The 23,032-nt window shown below is 37.4% G+C and overlaps 1 protein-coding gene across 3 annotated transcripts in view; it reads left to right on the plus strand.

The window, feature by feature from the left end:
- Nucleotides 1–23,032, plus strand: part of LOC110451212 (ras-related protein Rab-26-like) — a 119,384-nt gene that overhangs the window by 16,111 nt on the left and 80,241 nt on the right. Inside the window, exon 1 of one of the 3 annotated variants that reach the window (XM_021499109.1) lies at nucleotides 15,928–16,185. The exons of 1 other annotated variant lie outside the window; for it this stretch is intronic. In XM_021499109.1, coding sequence (XP_021354784.1) covers nucleotides 16,081–16,185 — 105 coding nt within the window. In that variant the 5' untranslated portion in view covers nucleotides 15,928–16,080. Of the gene's footprint in view, nucleotides 1–15,927; nucleotides 16,186–23,032 lie in introns of those variants that run through there. One more of the 3 variants, XM_021499108.1, reaches the window with a different exon arrangement.

Here is a 23,032-nt window from a genome sequence, read left to right on the forward strand (position 1 = left end):
CAACTTCAATGAAATATTAACTACAACGAAAAGTATACAAGGTCTTAAAATGGGTATACGAGTGGGAATGTTCTCCAAAATAGTGTTAACCCGCCATCTTCACCGCTTATGCACGTGCAGCTACTTTTACCAAAATAGTCCCTGTTATTCAGACCACCTACTTACTAACAACGGTGTAAGTTAAACACTAGGGTTAATCAACTGGTTGTTTAACACATTTCACGATTTTGGCATAAATCCTGAACAAAGCAGCATTACAATTTGACGATTGGTGACCTTTGACTTCGTGCTCCACCGTTACGGATATTCATCCGCGATTTTACAAGCAATTAGCTTTATTAACACACAGAATTCGTGAAAATTCAGCAATATCCATTTTTTGTAGCATTTAAAAATGAGCATTGGATTTAAGGCTGTAGTTGTGTGATATATGTATATTATGTTATAAACCTATCAACTCAGAAAAAATCCTCCGCGGCCTGATGCGTTGTTTGTCAAACAATGATATGGATCATTGAACGTGGCTTAAAAATTCGATTTGGCTTATTTTCTTCCAAAGATTTAAAAATCAAACTCATTGATTAGATAAAGTTGATAAACAGCAGTTACTCGATATAAAACCGCCACATGTTTATTTTAATATAATTCTATGTATTGTATAATGTAATTGCAGTTTAACAGAATAAAATCACTGCATTTCTTTATCAAGATCAATAAATGACAGCGTGGTATTTATTATAGCCAAGGAAATGTCACTTCGGCGATTAACAGTGATAACGGATTTAAAGCCGTTCTCAAATGGGCAATTTCTCGTGAAAAAACCCAACAACTACGCACTGTACAAGAACATTATTTAGGTTATTAACTCGGTTAGCGAAACAAAAAAAGTCATCGATCTGGAAATAGACCCATGACATAACGTGATTCGGCGGGGGTTGACGTCACTCTACCAGGACGTATGAATGTCGATGCAATATAAGCCTTATAAAATGATATCATAATGTTAAATAAAGGATTGGTTCAAATTGTGTAGGTACCTTTATTCGTTAAAATCTGAGCAGGATGCATACACGACACTTTGGGGTATTCGTCAATCTACTAAAACGCAATAGAAATGTCAACTTCCTTTTTTTGTATCACTTGGTACGCACCTTAATTTAACACTTCAACGCATAGCTTTCAGTTTAACACAGCAAACAGGATATGTGTATCGTAATGAAATATACGGTCAATACTAATGAACACTCACAATATAGTTCTTCATCAGTAGGCATTTGACAATGAATTAACATGAGGGAAAATTATTATTTCAAATGGTCTTTTCGAAAATATAATGATGGCCTTAAAATATTTATTTTCGTTATATTTACTTATAAAGTATTGATTATATTGCAGAAAAATGAAACTAGTAACAGACATAATAAACAAATGCTACTATGCTTGCATAAATCACATTATACAATGGAAACTAATTTTAAAATATTATGTAACATTAGTTTCGTATTTGTGTGGGATTTTGTCCTTAAAAAAGACAACCATTCATATGCACATAGAAATGAATAATTGATAAAACTAACAATAGTAGGCGCGCTATTGTTTGCGAATGAAGTGGTGTTTCTGAAGGTTTCCTATTGGTTACATTAGAACGTGATCAGCTAGCGAAGAATGAGACGAAAACAATCCTTAATTATACACTGATACCGCGTCAATAATCGAAGGTCGCGAGACTGGGGTGTAAGGACAGTCAACAACAAGCACGTACAGATGTACTTGTTTGGGTTCGAGACAAATCAAGACTCCGCTTCGATTGACGTGGAGACGGCCAACAACCACACGTGACAATGCAATGAAAAATGGCCTACACAGACGAGTAAATGGAGGATATGACCCACAAAGACACTTGATACGCGTCGAGACTACCCACAAAGACACTTGATCCGCGTCGAGACTACCCACAAAGACAAGAAATGCCCGAAGATAGCCCACAAAGATGCGTAATGCGCGAGGAAATGTCATAAGGACACGTTATGCGCCTGAAGATGGCCTACAACAACACGTAATGAGCGTTGAGACGGCTAATAAAGACATGCATTTCGCGGGGAGCCGGCCAACAACGACACGTAATCCGCGGGTAGACGGCCAACAACGACACGTAATCCGCGGGTAGCCGGCCAACAAAGACATGTTTTGTTCGGGGAGACGGCTAACAAAGACACGAAATGCGCGGTGGGACGGCCAACTAAGACACATAATTCGATGGGAGACGATCACCAAACATATTCGAAATCCAAGGAAGTTGAAGGCTCTGTAATCGTCACCTTATGGATGATTCAAGTGCATTCAGTTTAATGCAGATAAAAGGAATCATGCGGCAGCATACAGAAAAAAAATAAACGCCTGAAATTAATCTTATACAAAGTACTTCACCGCGAGCCTCCGCGTATGAGACATTTTGCAAAGGTGTAGAGAAAATATAGAGATGATACGTGTGAAAGGAACGAAACGTTTTGATTTCGAAGATTAGTTAGATTTGATTCACAAAGAGAAGACAAACAAAGACACGCAATGCACGCGATGTCACTCAGCAACAGACAAGACATGTGCCTACAGATGTCATTCAAAGACGGGCATAACAGGAGAAATAGAAATGCAACAGCCAGATCTGGGTTCGAACCCGGGAACTCTCAAACTCTAGACGGACGCTCTTACCTACATTGTACCTGGTCGCCGGTGACTCAGTCAAGTTCCGCTACACGGGAATTGCGCGTGGAAATGGCCCCCAAAGACATGTATTGTGCATGGAGTGGGCAAAAAAAGTACATAATGTGCGGTGAGCCGCCCCAACAAAGCACCTTGACGCGGAGACGACTTCAGTCACATTTATCCGGATTCTCAATGGATTTAAAACAATAAAAGGCTCCTTCTGGGATTTTTTAACATTCGGATCATTGACATTATATCAATGCCATGAAAATGGCGTGTTATACGATGTTTTCACTTTGGCTGACACCATGTTATTTCTCAAATTAGATTTCCTTTATTTATATTTAAAAGCGTAACAGACGTAAATTTGGCATCTATGATGTTCACTAAAGTTTTAAGACTCAAATAGCTTTTGTTAGACAAATATGTGTATAAGGAGGAATTGAATTTGACTGAAAATACGGGTAACTCCTGAGTTGACACAAACACCAGTAAATGTTAACTTTACAAAACAGAGTGGTTATTCTTAAATTGGAAACAAGCAGTGAAAAAAATATGATTTGGTGACAGCTCAAGACAAACATCGATGGAACATGACACTGTTATATTTTGACGACAATTGGACAACAAACACTGGTTAAAGTAAATAAATAACATAGAGTGGCAACTATCAGTTGTGTCGGTAATTCACTTACAACACAAATCTAAATTTGACAACAGACGGTGGTAACTATTAGTACCGTAAAAATACAAATTTTCGCGCTGTGACCCTTTAGACTGATCACGGTGGGGAAATTCTTGCGATTGCAATGATTTTGAAATCTACAGATTATGGATATCGATAATCTGCGTAATTTATGAATGAATATTCGCGTGTTGATATTTTCGCGCATGTTTACCGAACATGAAAAACGCGAGATTTTCTACACCACGAAAATGTCCACTGTTACAGTATATCATGGCTATGATTTTGACAAGAAACACCGTTTACTCCTGTTTGACAACAGCACACATCAGTGGTAATAAATAATTGGACAACGAGCACGGGTACCATACAATTTTGACAAAGAACATTGGTACCCTGTGCATGACCACAAATAACAGTTTACCACAATATAACGCTGCCTATATTGTATTACATAGTTCGGCAACATGTCGATAGCCACACGGTTTGACAACTAACCTTGTCTGAGACTCGATATTTGATATACACCGTGTTAAGTTTACGTGTCATGAATACGTGTACGAGCGCGCCGGTAACGCCATCATTTTCCATCAATGCTCTGAGGGTGTCATGGTGTTTAAGAACCTCGTAATTGGACTTCGTCAATAGAATGAATCGTTAATTTAGTTATCAGTCCACTGCCTTACAATTGCATCGATCAACTTTCCGTTACAGTCTATGTATATACCGGAATCGAGATTTTATTGAAATCCTTTCCATATAGTTTCACTTTTACTGTTTTCGAGATTCGATGATATTTGCATTTAGGACGTTTTTATGTATAAATTATGGGAAAAAACACTATCTTGTCTGTAATTTATTTTCCAATTAGAAGAATAAAACTATAAAACCTTATTGAAGTCACTTTCAGGAATTGAATCGAAGTTCCTACTTCCACTAGTCGACTGCAGCTGTATTATGCTGAATGCACAGATTTTATACACATGTAGCATTTACACACGCCAGTGCGAATTTCCCTTCGTTTGGTTGCATTTAAGTCATTTATACAGTCACAACTATTCAAAAAGGCCTTGAATACTAGTTAAATGACACATACAGTTTGTTTTAATACCATTCATCGTCATTTAGTCTTTTACCATTTCATAACAAAATATGAGCGTAAAAATTAAAAATTGTATTCGGAAATTCAAGAAAAACAATATATTTGTGCAACAAAATTTAAAAAAAAAACGAATGATAAGAAAGGAAAAAGATAAAATTTGGAAATCATCCCGAACTATTTTTCAATATGTTCTTATAGAAATTCTTACTCCTTGATATGTTTTAGAAATATTGTAAAAAAAAGAAATTCGTGGAAGATTTCCTGCGTCACTTTGCCGAGCGAACTCAGTACTTTATTTAGAATTCAAATGTTACTGGTCCAAAGACACATATTTGTTTCTTATAGAACGTAACAGCAAATACAATGCTTCGTGTGTCTCTTTGATAATATATGAACTAATACACATCATTCTATTGATCCAGTGTGCAGGTTGATCTCTTAAACCTTCCGCGTTAAATAAATATGGAATAACCAGGGATTTTGTATACTCCAACAATGTTAGAAGTTTACAAGACGAGATAATCTTAACAGGCGCCTTGTGATCTCTAAGTTTCCAAACCTTATCTCCCTGTTGGTGACGTTTACATTTGACTTTTTGCAAAAAACAGCGTTTTTCCTTACATTGAAATACTCAGCTGAATCAATTATATATCCCCTTTTTACAAATCGGAATGTAAATCAATTACTTTTCCCTTTTTCAAAGTGAAACAGACAACATGGCCGAGTTTCCGGGTTAATACAATATTAGAATATATACTACAAAACGGAACATTTTTTTTTTCCATTTTGCATGCCAAAACTATTTTGAGAGCTAACTAAAAGTAATGGGTAGTTCAGGCATTCTTTATAGCCAGTTGATAACGCGTTCCCTCATATTATATCCCCAGTAAAATACAAAAACGCTGACATTTGTTCCGTGTAAAAATTGTTCCGTATTTTATATCAACTGGTCAGTGAATATGAACACTGCGTTTTACGTGTATCATATTATACGTGTCACTTTCGTTGCGCCCTGATATAGAGCAGTAAGTGCATCAAAGAAAATATTCTTCTGAAATTAGAGGTCGCAGTCGACATAATAATATCCGATGAAATCGGCCGACCACTGTCCTGTTATGTTATAGGTGAAGGGCTCGGTAATATTCAGTATTAATTTCTATGTACAATATACATGGGATATCTCATGATATTGCTCTACTAATCTTTTGTATTAATTTGTAAGTACAACACATGGCAAAGCATACGATATATTGCTATACTAAATATAAATATGATATACGTCAGTGCGTCCTGTAGGCTCAAGGGAAAATCCAACGAACCCAAAATGTTTACATCTTTTTTGAACTGGGCTTTCCTTAATCACCGACTGTGCTATACCGCGTGAAGGCCCTAAATGACATTATCGTGTCTAAAGGCGGCTAAACCACTAACAAACCATAAAAGAAAAAAATATGTTTAAACGACGGTATGTGTACCTTTGAAAGTTTCGATGTGACTTTAAGAACGTCATTTTAAAGAAATACTTGACAGGGTTCGGTACAGACGTATCATTTCCATGTTCATGATGGCTGCCATGTTTAATGTGCCATGCAGAACACACATCCCTGTGGGTGGGTGATTTATTCAATCCTATGACGTAACAGAGCTATTACACGACACTGGTGTTTAGCGTTTTATGCAATGTTCTGACATGTACAGTATGNTCTTGCATTTTTTGGCAATAAAATATGTTTAAACTAAACTAAAACTACAGTATGATGTATCAATATTTGATAGACACGTACTCAAATGGTTTTCACATTATCGCTGAAACGTACTCAGTCTGTCGTATGTACGGGATTTCTTAGCGTGAAGTCGTATAATACAAGACTTCGAAAGATGGCTGATAATAACCCTATTCTGTCATCCCAGTTACTATTGAACCGGATTTTGATAAGCTCCGAACGTATGTATATATTTACATGGGTTCTAAAAGGTATAATTTGGTTATCATCATCCAAAAAGTATAAGGTTAATATTTTTTTTCGCAGCGGTTCAATTGTCAATATGAGTTAGATAAAATGAGACCTCATGTCACCAAGTGAGTACATCCGAGTTCTGCTTCCGTACCTTGTCGTTCGAGGACAAAGGAAATCAGACGGATGAACAGAGAGGGACATCTCTCGCTACATTTGAGTCTTAAATGGTTAATCTGCAATATCTTTACTTGATCTTGCTAAACGGGATCATGTTTTGTAGGAAAAAGAGGGAAGGGAACAGAAAATATGTCCTTAACGTTGCAGTGGGATCAGTAGATCTATGGTGGTCTCTCTATTTTTCGTCTCTCTTTGCAGAAGACAAACGAAAACCACTGATTATACAGGGAGAACACACAATTTTCTTCATACAACTATCATTGACTGGATTATAGCAAGTCTAGTCATGGATTCCCTTATGTCACGTCCTTATTGATGACCTCGGCTGTTAATAAAAATAAACCCAAACAAATTTCCTAGATTACAAGAATATTCCCGATTCTGTATGAGGAAACAAATTATTTGCATCTCATGATCATGAGGTGGAAAAAAACACAATTTTCCCCCGAACCTTATGACCGGAAAAATGTGTCTTGTCGGATATAACTGGCAAAATGTGTCTTGTCAGATATACATGTAACCGGGAAAATGTGTCTTGTGAGGTATAAACGGGAAAATGTGTCTTGTCAGGTATAACCGGGAAAATGTGTCTTGTCAGATAAAACCGGGAAAATGTGTCTTGTCAGTTATGGCCAGGAAAATGTGTCTTGTCAGATATAACCGGGAAAATGTGACTTGTCAGTTATGGCCAGGAAAATGTGTCTTGTCAGATATAACCGGGACAATGTGTCTTGTCAGATATAACCCGGAAAATGTGTCTTGTCATTTACATGTATGACCGGGGAAATGTCCTTTCGTCACTTATGACGGAGAAAATGTGTCTTGTCAATTATGACCGGACACATTTTCCTTTTGTCAGTTGTGAATGAAATAATGTCTATTCTGACAGTTAAGGCCGGGGACATGTCCCTTTTGTTAGTTTTGACTGGGAAATGGTTCTTTGTGTCATTTATGACCCGAAACAACTTTCTATTGTCACTGGTGATCGGAAACAGTAGCTGTCCGTCTATTGTGGAATATATGTTTTAAACATGTCTAGGAACATCGATTTTCTGACATCACATGTGGAATCACCTTCATACAAACTCCCTCGTGTACCGACTTATTCCTTGGCATGGCCCTTCTCTGGTACACCGCTACAGCTTACACTGGGAACCCCACTGGGGATGCAATCTGTCGTTAAATCTCTTAGTTCGATCTTCTGCAATCCTGTATCGGCACATCACTACATATCGATCGTGTATAGCTAACTTTAATCTAGTTTGCTTAAGTCTGAATTAGGTAATGCAGGGAGTTTTTTATCTTTCCTTGTTGGATTCGTTCACAACACTATAGCTAAACACTAAAACTCTCAACCCATTCTTGCTGAGTTGGTTTTCTGCGCTTGTCTCTGATTTTATGTATCCGTTTCTCTGTAACGTCGACAATACTTGACATTGCACTGGCGCCTTGTTATAATGCAACATATACGGCGTTAAAATTTGGAAGTGTTTATATGCTTGTCAGATATTAAATCTCGCATGTAAGTTTCGCACATTGTTGCCGAACTGGTTTCAATGGAAATTAACACATTGCTGCCGATTGTTTTCATTGAGAGACAAAAATCCCCACCAAAATGCCGAACTGTTTCACAGTCAAGTTGACAATGCTCCATGCGCGAGCGCATATCATGGTGACAGTGTATTGACACATTGCTGCCGAACTGTTGTATAGTGCAGGTCAATTGTTTGGTACATACAGTATTATCAACGGATCCGGAAGTAATCGATAGTTAAGCAACAAGGCACAGACACCACCGGGAGATAGAATTACTCAATGAAACTGGATATAAATGGAGAGTATGCCAAGATCCCGCCGAGATATGGTGCTATGTTAGTAAATTTTATCGATTTGTCAAATAAGAGAGCATTGTTAATTAACGATAAATATGTCAAACCGTGCAGATATCGATTCTTCTGCTTTGCAAATGGACCAAAAATGTGTATAAGCAGCAGTTGTCCCCCTTTGCACACTCTCTAGTCACGATGAAAAGCCATTGACATGTGGTCTCGAATCATACTCGCTGAATTAATTTTAATTGGTTGATCATATGACTTTCAAATGAAACGTCTTTTTTCCTCTCGCTGTCGAACATTAAAGGTCAAATTTCCTTCATTTTTTAATGTTGTGTTATTGTTCTTTTTCGATTCAATCAAAGATGTATTACATGAGTTTTGAGTAAACTGTACCCAAATCATGCATTCAATAGTTCATTCTAGAACTCAGGAAACGGGAAGGAGGAGATCAAACGGACTCAATGTATTCAATACCAATGTGCCGGAGAAAACATCAGATGGTAAAATAGGGAAAATGAAGCCAGTGACTAGGCTGGTATCCAGTTGCTAAGTAACAGTTTGGATGTTGATATTACTGTAGTTGCCCATTTTCGCATTGGGAAATACATTAACACCAATTGACGTCCACTAGCTGATATCCTGGATGGGAAGTATTAGTATCAACGTCTATTGAAAATACAAAGAACATTCCTATTAGAGCAACTGATTTTCGGATAAAGGTCACGTTTAATAAGGATTCGACGATGCTGCAAAGAAAACAAGGAAAACACAAAGGATTGACAAATTATTACTCAAGAAATGTAGCATTTGGATGACCAAATATATTACAGACAGTCAGAAATAACATCCCCAAGAACGACGTACGTTTCTAACAAGAAAGTCTTAGTACTGATGGAAATACTATTCTTCCATAAAGGCAATGGAGTGTGTTCCATAACCTTCATTGCTACATTTATCAGATTTAAATAATGACAGGGTTCATTTTATACACAATTTATTGAAATTAATCAGTACAGCTCTTATGTTTGAAAATCATATACAATTTGTAATCAAGTTGTTTAAACACCTCCCCTTCTATTTATGCTGTAGTTTAGACTTTGGTTTTCCACCTTTTGTTGCCCCTGGCATCACCAATGAATCATCAAAGAACGAAACAGCTCTATGGTGCAGTGTCATTCTTTTTTGGCATACTGAATCTATTATGAAAGGACTAGGGGCGTTAAGGGTCATTTTGGGCCTCATCGGGGATTCGTTATCTGGAGTAAATGAAGTATGCAAATATGAAATTTCAAATTCATTCGACAGCTGGTTTAGGAGATATGGCATTACAAAGAGAGACAAAAACCCACATTTTCATAACGTGAATATCGTCTGTTCTGTGCTATTTGGTTGAAATTGGTCATTTTGACTGAAATTAACTAAACACTCTTCAACTTTTGAAAGCCTCCGCGTTCAACAAACAAATAAATAATTGACATGCTTAAACATTGTCATACCAGTGTTTATTCGCAGAAAGGAATTTTTGTTTGGCACATGCGAAGGCTTTCATTTTTGCACGCTAACTGTCCAAAATCTCCATATTTTGGCTATTTCTGCATAGCAACGCAATTCCGTTGCTATGGTAGGGCATCTACGCATTCGCATTGGGAAAAAATCTGCACCAAGAAAGATAGCCTCAATTAACCAATATGATGTTAATAACAGAAATTGGTAAATGAATTCAAATTGATTTTTTTTACTTTTTATGAGGCCAAAAATGCCCCATAACGCCCCAAGTCCTTTTGAATTACGAGAAGTTCTTTTTACACAACCAATACAATTTTCTATGTGACGTTTAGATGACTAGTACGATATGTACACTGTCACCTTCATCAGACAAATAACCAATAAAGCGTATGCACACAAAGGTGTAGAATGAGTTGTCCATAAAATATACGTCGATTTCGGCTACGCTGGAAACGTATGTACAATAGTTGTTATATATGTACCGACACGACTCAATTCAGCTACGTTTTGTTAACACTTGGTCACTCGTGATAAACTCACATCCAATCAAGAGTTTAATTGAAAAGGCCTGTCTATTATTAAGACAGTTCAGTCATGTTTACTTGAATGTGACATATGGGGAAATGCAAGCTGGATTCTAACCCCGAACCTACAAACTCCAGACAGTCGCTTTACCAACGGATTCATCTGGTCTGATCCACTGGTTTCAGTACACATTCATCATTACGGATTGCTGTATGGGATTTTTGTATGAAATACATACGCGTGGGTATACTGTTTATTTTATTTTTCTTTGTACACACCTTAGATAAATCTACCAAAGTTTTGTCACGATCCATAAACAGATTTTTTGTTTACTAATGCATATGCACGTTTCCCATTTGGAACTGTACGGGTACCTCCGTCATAATGCTTGAGTAGTTTGGGATAAATCATGACGTGATGTTAGTTTCGAATTATGGCCGAAAATCCCGAATGGTAATTTTAAAATGTATCGTGAATCGAAAAAACAAAACACAATAGATGAAAAATCCTTTTCTTTCAGATGTTTTGGTTATAAATGAGGTTTGAAAACCACCATTCTAACATTAAGAATGATGTCAACACAGTTCTGTCTGACAAATTCTCAAAGATGCTCTACCGCGTATCATGGGATATATTTGAACGGAACATCGATGAAATTCAAACCTTCAACAAATAACTTACCCAGAGACAAAAAAGATGAAATCACAAAACTTGTAACTAAGGACATGCTATGACGACACGCACTTCCACACTTCATGTATAGCATGACATAACGTTGGTAAAAAAATATACAGTGCCATTATGGTGGATTAGAGACTTCCAGATTTACATGGAGAAGCTTTTCATAATATTTTTTTTTTTTTTAGTTTCTCTTTTAAACATTTGAAAAATTTCATATGAACTGGAAACTCATGTAAGATCCTATATTTGTATGTTTCATCAAGTTGTTTGCTACTAGGCAGAAAGATAGCGATATGCAAATTAGACATATAGATCTACATGTAGCTATTACGAACTTCTGACAGATGAACTTTGGAGTGCGTACCACAAGATAGCCATACAGTAAAATTGTTCCCCGACGGTCAGTACTTTCTTTGCTTCTTAGATAGCATAGGATATCTTCAGCTTGCACAATCAAAGTAGGATTAAGTCTTTAAAAGACGCGAGAACCATTGACGCCATGTCAGACTCGGCCTTTCGGAACACCGACAATTGTACCTGCACATGTTAATTATGTAAAGAAACACTTTATTAAATCAAATATACGATAATCTTTGGTTTAATTAGTCGTACGATCATTCACTTAATACTATTTAGCATATATTAAATTTGTCGTTCTTAGCCCTTCGATTCCCGGAACCCGGTTTGGTTTGGTTTCTTTAAAATACTTGCTTTTATACCCCGAGTGTCACTAGCCCACTCCGTGTAAATAATGATATACTGCATCGTCAGCCCAGAGTAATTACGTTATTAACCAACTTTACGTTATCAATCATAATAACGCTGTTTTTGCAATAAAGATGTACGTAGTATCAGTTTACTTAATCCAATCAATCACGTGACCAATACATTTAAGTGACGCTATTGCGTTATTACAGCCAACATGAAGCAGCAATCTATAATGGACAGGAAGCGGCTGACATATTGTATAGTTATCTCAGAAATCAGCTTCCTACCTTGTTTCCTGTTATCACGTAGACCACTTTGACAGTCGCGGCAGCCGTAACAGCCACGACAGGTATCGGGTGTTAGTAACCGTGTCTGTGAGCAGAAGTAATCGTTTGGACATTTTTATTTTTATTTTGCCTTGATTAGTGTACTAATCAGCTTAAATGCGCTACAAGTACTGATTTGCATGCGTGTGAATTAGCGAACATGTTTAATTAACATATGATACTAATAGTTAGGATACTTACTGTCACGTTATTGTGTGACAGCACATTTTTACGACGCTTGTGTTACCTCGAAAACTAACGTTGAACATATTCCCCCTTCTAACAAATATTTAGAACTATCCAGAACTCCCGAATAACTATCTTACTCTAGAACTCCCGAATATCTATCTTACTTTAGAACTCCCGAATATCTATCTTACTCTAAAACTCCCGAATATCTATCTTACTTTAGAATCCCGAATATCTATGTTACTTTAGACCTCCCGAATATTCATCTTACTCTAGAACTCCCGAATATCTATCTTACTCTAGAACTCCCGAATATCTATCTTACTTTAGAACTCCCGAATATGTATCTTACTCTAGAACTCCCGAATATCTATCTTACTCTAGAACTCCCGAATATCTATCTTACTCTAGAACTCCCGAATATCTATCGAACTCTAGAACTCCCGAATATCTATCTTACTCTAGAACCCCCGAATATCTATCTGACTTTGGAACTCCCGAATACCTATCTTACTTTAGAACTCCCGAATATCTATCTTACTCTAGAACTCCCCAATATCTATCTTACTCTGGAACTCCCTAATATATCTATCCTACTCTAGAACTCCCGAATATCTATCTTACTCTAGAAGTCCCGAATATCTATCTTACTCTAGCACTCCCCAATATCTATCTTACTCTAGAACCCCCGAATATCTATCTTACTCTAGCACTCCCCAATATCTATCTTACTCTGGAACTCCCTAATATATCTATCCCACCCTAGAACTCCCAAATATTTATCTTACTCTAGACCTCCCGAATATACTTCTTACTCTAGAACTCCCGAATATCTATCTTACTCTAAAATTCCCGAATATCTATCTTACTCTAGCACTCCCCAATATCTATCTTACTCTAGAACTCCCGTATATCTATCTTACTTTAGAACTCCCGAATATCTATCTTACTCTAAAATTCCCGAATATCTATCTTACTCTAAAACTCCCGAATATCTACCTTACTCTGGACCTCCCTAATATATCTATCCTACTCTAGAACTCCCAAATATTTATCTTACTCTAGAAATCTAGAATATTTATCCCATTCTAGAACTCCCGAATATCGATCTTACTTTAGAATCCCGAATATCTATCTTACTATAGACCTCCCGAATATTCATCTTACTCTAGAACTCCCGAATATCTATCTTACTCTAGAACTCCTGAATATCTATCTTACTCTAGAACTCCCGAATATCTATCTTACTCTAGAACTCCCGAATATCTATCTTACTCTAGAACTCCGGAATATCTATCTTACTCTAGAACTCCCGAATATCTATCTTACCCTAGAACTCCGGAATATCTATCTTACTCTAAAACTCCCCAATACCTATCTTACTCTAGAACTCCCCAATATCTATCTTACTCTAGAACTCCCGAATATCTATCTTACTTTAGAACTCCCGAATATCTATCTTACTCTAGAACTCCCGAATATCTACCTTACTCTGGACCTCCCTAATATAGCTATCCTACTCTAGAACTCCCAAATATTTATCTTACTCTAGAACTCTAGAATATTTATCCCATTCTAGAACTCCCGAATATCTATCCTACTCTAGAACTCCCGAATACCTATCTTACTTTAGAACTGCCTAATATCTATCTTACTCTAGAACTCCCGAATATCTATCTTACTCTAGAACTCCCGAATATCTATCTGACTTTAGAACTCCCGAATATCTATCTTACTCTAGAACTCCCGATATGTATCTTACTCTAGAACTCCCGAATATCTATCTTACTCTAGAACTCTCGAATGTCTATCTGACTTTAGAACTCCCGAATATCTATCTTACTCTAGAACTCCCGAATATCTATCTTATTTTAGAACTCCCGAATATCTATCTTACTTTAGAACTCCCGAATATCTATCTTACTCTAGAACTTCCGAATATCTATCTTACTGTAGAACTCCCGAATATCTATCTTACTCTAGAACTTCCGAATATCTATCTGACTTCAGAACTCCCGAATATCTATCTTACTTTAGAACTCCCGAATATCTATCTTACTTTAGAACTCCCGAATATCTATCTTACTCTAGAACTCCCGAATATCTACCTTACTCTAGAACTCCCGAATATCTATCTGACTTTAGAACTCCCGAATATCTATCTTACTTTAGAACTCCCGAATATCTATCTTACTCTAGAACTCCCGAATATTTATCTCTTTTAAGAATTTCCGATTTTCCCCACCCTGCAATTCACTCGTTTTAATCCTATACGAGTACTGGCGGTAAATAACCTCACTCTGAAGCTCACAAACATTTTTGGGAGCTTTTAATAGCAAAAGAACTTCTAGACTACTAGATGTATCATGAACATTTTTCAGGACATGCTTTAAAAAAACTTAATCCAGTCCTCTACACCAGGATGGATTTTCCATATCTCACTTCTATACACTAATTGACTATTCCTTTCCCATTACCTGACTTAGGCTAGCAAGCTAGTAGGCATGTGTGTACCATTCGCTGGTCTTCCTCGCGCGTAGCAACTAGACTAATTACCTGCTTCTACATTCTGTATAATCAAGCCGCTAAAAATAGTACCATGCCTGCTACTATTAAGAACAGTGTTTTTCCATTTAAGTGGTTATAAAACAGAAGTTATAAATGTATTGATAAAAAAAAATCTAATTTAAGTCAGTGTAAATGAAGTGAGCTTAAGCAGGCTAATCCAGGTGGCAGAAAAGGGTATTTAGCGCATGGCATAGACAATTTAAAAGAGCACTTTAAACAAGGGCAAGAAAGAAATGTCCTTACTTGCACCATGTTAAGAAAACTTTCTTTATGGGGATATCGCTATCTCACAAAATTCCCCGACAGACTATTGCTAAGTACTATAGAGGAATCATGGGATTGGGGTTCTAGGACTTCAGAAAACTCCAAGCCTATTATTTTACTTTCAAACCCAAGTTTTGCCAATTCTTCTCTATCGGAAACCCCCAACATATTTAGACCCCTATTCCGGATCATTGTTTCGAACCGCCAGTGTGTTAAGATTCATGGGACGTAATGTAGTAAGTGTGGCTATATTATTCTCTTAAAATAAAGATTGACACAAACCGAGCTCGTAGCTTACACATACCGTGTGTCACATCCATTGCTCATAATGGTAAATAACTATGCTCCACTCAGCAACTGCAATACCTGTCAGAAAGTCGACTCGCAATGATCGACAATATCTGCCATGCTAGGACACAAGCATGTCCGATGCATGGATATTTTTTTATCGTGGGAGCTTCAATGACTCACAAACCGTTAGTGAATGGGGTCTTGGTATCGATCCGGGCTCTTCCATCACAGCAACTACGTCCTACATCTTTATCAATAAACCTTTTGACTTCATTCTACTACCCTCGTTACACCCGTGCTTGTGTTGGTCTGGACGCTGTGTGGTCAGTATTTGGACCCGGTCTGGTGCATGTCGTCCGTGTCAATTAGGATGGTTGGTGAACAGTAGATCAGACACATAAACTCCACACGTCTGTGTTGCTGCTGATGGTGAAGGAACTACAGAAATGGATTGTGCATTCCCTCACTGTAAACACGGGAATGACAAGGCTAGAACGTGTCACAGACTTGCCAGGGTTTAGTTGGTACCTACAGTAACCTTACGTTCGTTTTCACACCCGTCATGGCCGCTCCAGACTCGCCCAACCCCGGTATACGGATGGTTCAGAACGGGGTGACGTCAGGGGAGGGGGGAAACTGCGTCTACGACGAGACCTCCATACACAAGGTCAGTACAAGGTCATTTCCATTTAAACACGTGTTTTGCTTAAACTGTGAAGTTTTGAAATAGTGGAATGGTGTATTTTTTGCACGTTTCCTGCTTTGTAATTTGGTAGCAGGGATTAGATTGTGTCACGTGACATATGATTCTGTATTTGTGCATATGTTGTACGGGAAACATCATTTATGGCACATTTGTACTTGTATAATCCAAAAATACATTCACTAACAAAGGCAGTGCGACTAACGACAACACGTCTGACTGGTGAAAATATTTATGGGTTTAGATTGGAGGAATTTAACATGTAACATTGGACGAGTGTGTGGGGGGACTATGGTGTCAAATCAAATTCACAGTGCATTCGATTTAGATACAGTCACTGTCAAACGTGTCTATAAAAATAAACACTAAAATTTAAGAAACAGGCAGAACGTTATTGTATACATATATTAACCCGTAAACAAACACAAAACCTCGACGGGTCATGCAAAGGTGACATATATCTTTGATTCAACAAGGTTCAACGGTCTCGACACTGCTAGTATTGGTATTGATGTCGGTGTTTACTCATTAACCTGCCGTGGTGCTCTACAGACGATTTACAGGTATTGATTGATATCTATTCGCACCACGTATTGCCTGTGTACTGTCAGTTTTCATCAACCACGTGGAATATCTTTATTTCCTTCAGCATCTATCCAATATCCCAGACCACAAGGTGTAAACTCGACCCATTAGACCCTAAGACCATAATTTTATACTAGAACTNACAACCACTGCAATTCTCCCATATCATTAAGTGTATAATACAACCAATACAATGCTATCCATATCACTAAGTGAATAATACAACCACTGTAATGCTCCCAGACCATTAAGTGTATAATACAACCACTGCAATTCTCCCATATCATTAAGGGTATAATACAACCACTACAATGCTCTCATATCATTAAGTGTATCATACAACCACTGCAATGCTCTCATACCATTAAGTGTATAATACAACCACTGCAATGCTCTCATGTAATTAAGTGTATAATACAACCACTGCAATGCTCTCATGTAATTAAGTGTATAATACAACCACTGCAATGCTCTCATCTTATTAAGTGTAAAATTCAACCACTGCAATGCTCTCATATCATTAAGTGTATAATGCAACCACTGCAATGCTTTCATATCATTAAGTGTATAATACAACCACTGCAATTCTCCCATATCATTAAGTGTATAATGCAACCACTGCAATTCTCTCATATCACTAAGTGTATATTACAACCACTGCAATGCTCCCATATCACTAAGTGTATAATACAACCACTGCAATGCTCTCATATCATTAAGTGTATAATACAACCACTGCAATTCTCCCATATCATTAAGTGTATAATGCAACCACTGCAATTCTCTCAGAATAATACAACCACTGTAATGCTCCCAGACCATTAAGTGTATAATACAACCACTGCAATGCTCACATATCACTAAGTGTATAATACAACCACTGCAATGCTCTCATATCATTAAGTGTATATTACAACCACTGCAATGCTCCCATATCACTAAGTGTATAATACAAACACTGCAATGCTCTCATATCATTAGGTGTATATTACAACCACTGCCATTCTCCCATATCATTAAGTGTATAATACAACCACTGCAATGCTCCAATATCACTAAGTGAATAATACAACCACTGCAATGCTCCCATATCACTTAGTGTATGTTACAACCACTGCAATGCTCCCATATCACTAAGTGTATAATACAAACACTGCAATGCTATCATATCATTAGGTGTATATTACAACCACTGCCATTCTCCCATATCATTAAGTGTGTATTACAACCACTGCAATGCACCCTTATCATTAAGTGTATAATACAACCACTACAATGCTCCCATATCACTAAGGGAATAATACAACCACTGTAATGCTCCCAGACCATTAAGTGTATAATACAACCACTGCAATGCTTCCCTATCATTAAGTGTATATTAAAACCACTGCAATGCTCCCATATCACTAAGTGTATAATACAACCACTGCAATGCTCCCATATTACTAAGTGTATAATACAACCACTGCAATGCTCTCATGTTATTAAGTGTATAATACAACCACTGCAATGCTCTCATATCATTAAGTGTATATTACAACCCCTGCAATGCTCCCATATCACTAAGTGTATAATACAACCACCTCATCTTATTAAGTGTAAAATACAACCACTGCAATGCTGACATTATACTAGAACTATTGCAATGATCTCATCCCATTAAGATTATACAACAGCCATTACAATGTTCTTAAACCATTAGGTGTATAATAAAACCATTGCCATGTTCCCGACCATTAGGTTTAAAATACAACCATTGCTATGATCTCATACCATTAAGATTATACAACAGCCATTACAATGTGCTTAAACCATTAGGTTATAATAAAACCGTTGCCATGTTCCCTGACCATTAGGTTTAAAATACAACCATTGCAATGATCTCATACCATTAAGATTATACAACAGCCATTACAATGTTCTTAAACCATTAGGTGTATAATAAAACATTGCCATGTTCCCTGACCATTAGGTCTATAATACAACCATTGCAATGATCTCATACCATTATTTGCATAATACAACCATGGCAATGCTCCCAGACCATCATATGTATTATACAACAATTGCAATGTTCCCTTGCCATTAGGTGCATAATACACGTATAAGCTCCCAGACCATAAGGTGTATAAAACAATTGCAATGCTCCCAGACCATTAGGTGTATACTACAAACACTGCAATGTCTACAGACTATTTGGCATATAGTATAACCATTGCAATGTTCCCTGACCATAAGGTGTATATTACAGCCATTGCAATGTACCCAGACCATTAGGTGTATATTACAGCCATTGCAATGTTCCCTGACCATCAGTTGTATATTACAGCCATTGCAATTTTCCCAGACCATTAGGTGTATATTTCAACCATTGCAATGTTCCCAGACCATTAGGTGTATATTACAGCCATTGCAATGTTCCCTGACCATTAGGTGTATATTTCAACCATTGCAATGTTCCCAGACCATTAGGTGTATACTACAAACACTGCAATGTCCACAGACTATTTGGCATATGATATAACCATTGCAATGTTCCCTGACCATAATGTGTATATTACCACCATTGCCTTGTTCCCAGACCATTAGGTGTATATTACCACAATTGCAATGTTCCAAGACCATTAGATGTATATTACAACCATTGCAATGTCCACAGACTATTCGGCATATAATATAACCATTGCAATGTTCCCTGACCATTAGGTGTATATTACCCCCATTGCAATGTTCCCACACCATTAGGTGTATATTACCACCATTGCAATGCTCCTAGACCATTAGATGTATATTACAACAATTGCAATGTCCCCAGACTATTCGGCATATAGCATAACCATTGCAATGTTCCCTGACCATAAGGTGTATATTACAGCCATTGCAATGCTCCCAGACCATTAAGTGTATAATACAACCACTGCAATGCTCCCATATCATTAAGCGTATAATACAACCACTGCAATTCTCCATATCATTAAGTGTATTATACAACCAGTGCAATGCCCCCATATTACTAAGTGTATAATTCAACCACTGCAATGCTCTCATATCACTAAGTGTATAATTCAACCACTGCAATGCTCTCATATCATTAAGTGTATTATACAACCAGTGCAATGCCCCCATATCACTAAGTGTATAATTNTGTCCACAGACTATTCGGCATGTAATATAACCATTGCAATGTTCCCAGACTATTAGGTGTATACTACAAACACTGCAATGTCCACAGACTATTTGGTATATAAAATAACCATTGCAATGTTCCCTGACCATTTNAAGTGTATAATTCAACCACTGCAATGCTCCCATATCATTAAATGTATAATACAACCACTGCAATGCTCCCATACCATTAAGTGTATGATACAACCACTTNTAACCATTGCAATGTTCCCTGACCATAAGGTGTATATTACAGCCATCGCAATGTTCCCTGACCATTTGGTGTATACTACAAACACTGCAATGTCCATNACCACTGCAATGCTCCCATATCATTAAGTGTATAATACAACCACTGTAATGTTCCCATATCATTAAGTGTATAATACAACCACTGCAATGCTCCCATATCATTAAGTCTATAATACAACCATTACAATGCTCTCATGTCATTAAGTGTATATTACAACCACTGCAATGCTCTCATATCATTAAGTGTATAATACAACCACTGTAATGGTCCCATATCATTAAGTGTATATTACAACCACTGCAATAACCACTGTAATGCTCCCAGACCATTAAGTGTATAATACAACCATTACAATTCTCCCATATCATTGTGTATAATACAACCACTGCAATGCTCTCATATCATTAAATGTATAATACAACCATTACAATTCTCCCATATCATTAAGTGTATATTACAACCACTGCAATGCTCTCATATCATTAAGTGTATAATACAACCACTGCAATTCTCCCATATCATTAAATGTATAATACAACCACTGCAATTCTCCCATATCATTAAGTGTATAATACAACCACTACAATGCTCACATATCATTAAGTGTATATTACAACCACTGCAATGCTCTCATATCATTAAGTGTATCAATGTTCCCTGACCATTAGGTGTATACTACAAACACTGCAATGTCCACAGACTATTTGTCATGTAATATAGCCATTGCAATGCTCCCAGACCATTAGGTGTATATTACAGCCATTGCAATGTTCCCAGACCATTAGGTGTATACTACAAACACTGCAATGTCCACAGACTATTCGGCATGTAATATAACCATTGCAATGTTCCCTGACCATTAGGTGTATATTACAGCCATTGCGATGCTCCCTGACCATAAGTTGTATATTACAACCATTGCAATGTTCCCTGACCATAAGTTGTATATTACAGCCATTGCAATGTTCCCTGACCATTAGGTGTATATTACAGCCATTGCAATGTTCCCTGACCATTAGGTGTATATTACAGCCATTGCAATGTCCACAGACTATTTGGCATATAATATAACCATTGCAATGCTCCCTGACCATTAGGTGTATATTACAACCACTGCAATGTTATCATACCATAGATGTATACTATAATCATTGCAATGTCCCAAGACAATTAGTTTCCTTTGTTTATAACACAGCCAGTGCAATGTTCCCAGACCATAAGGTGTATATTACAGCCATTGCAATGTTCCCTGACCATAAGGTGTATAAAACAATTGCAATGCTCCCATATCATTATGTGTATAATACAACCACTGCAATGCTCCCAGACCATTAAGTGTATAATACAACCATTACAATACCTTCACACCAAGTGTATGATACAAGTATTACAATACAATCGGACCATAAGGTTTGGCTCAATGTTATTGAAACACTCTCTGAATGTTTAAACACTTTTATAAAACTGGTTCAATGTTGACACATTATATGGGGTTTGGTCAATATCTAAAGTTTGTCCGCCGATATTTGTGTACGGGGTACTAACTAACACGGATGATGATACTTACCGGTTTGGCCACATCCTTTAATCAATACGCGATGCTTTATTGCATTTTCTGTACTGACCGCCAATGATTTATGGCGATGTCATTGTTTTCTCTAGAAACTTACCAAGATTAATGGCCGTATCATGTTTGAGTGTAGCCAGCGAGTACAGACCCTAATACGCCTACATGTTAGGTTTATAAGTGATGTATGTAGTCTGACTTATTGGGAATGTCACCGCAGGGATATGAAATTAGTTACAGAATGTATGTCTGGGTTGTATTAACGTAAAGGGAATATTTTCAAACGTTTTAGAGGTGTATGATTAAAGAATCAGTTAATATGTCCCACACCACCAAATGATGGTGGATAAACTGTCCTATACTTCATTAACTAATGCGTTTCTGTATCGTAAACGAATATCTTCGGTCATGCAAGTCTTTTTATCACACAAATGTCCGTGATACTGGTTGTTGTGTATGTGCGATACGGATTGCTGCGAATCTGTCATATCCCGGTACGACTCTTATTCGCCGGCCCGCGCCATATTAGCCTTGCCTTGCCTTGCACGCGCCGTGGTAATATTACTTCCGGTTCAACAAATTTCAGAAAAAACATGCCTCAATAATACTCGTTATCATTGCTTGTAACGTTGATTTGATGCAATTATAAAATGTTAACAAAGTGTAGTTTATAACGAAAACGTTATCATATGACCATTTCCATATTCTACCCCTTATCAACCCTCACGCCTCCGGGTCCGTCCTATTGATACGGAAGTCTTGTGTAGATAAATTAAAGGGACTAAAGGAAGCAGCATTTTGGGGGCAGGGTTGGTGTATGTTCATATAAATACGGATACTCAGGGAAACACCGACGAAGGCGATCCCAAGTGCGTATAGACACGACCATATGATAGCCTCCAGTATTCATACCTCGTGTTTCTGATCGTGGTAGTGAGGTTCTGCGTTGAGAACACGTATGATTGGTCCTGTCAGCTGTGTTATACAGCATCCTGTTTAAAATGGATTGATATGCCCATGATATGGCAACTACTTTTCTTCCGAAAGCGACTTAGACACCAAGCAGGGAAACGAGAACGTCTTTGCAATTAAGCGATTGTATTGCCCCTGTTCCAGGGATCAAAGTGTTGGCTCCAGCCACAGCTATCGCTAACTTAATAAAAATATGCTACTCCGCATTCATCACACCAATTCTACTGATGCCGTACAGCCCTCTGCCGGAGACTCACGTTCATTTATTT

Source organism: Mizuhopecten yessoensis, unplaced genomic scaffold (assembly GCF_002113885.1).
Source record: "Mizuhopecten yessoensis strain PY_sf001 unplaced genomic scaffold, ASM211388v2 scaffold5877, whole genome shotgun sequence".
Classification (NCBI taxonomy): domain Eukaryota; kingdom Metazoa; phylum Mollusca; class Bivalvia; order Pectinida; family Pectinidae; genus Mizuhopecten; species Mizuhopecten yessoensis.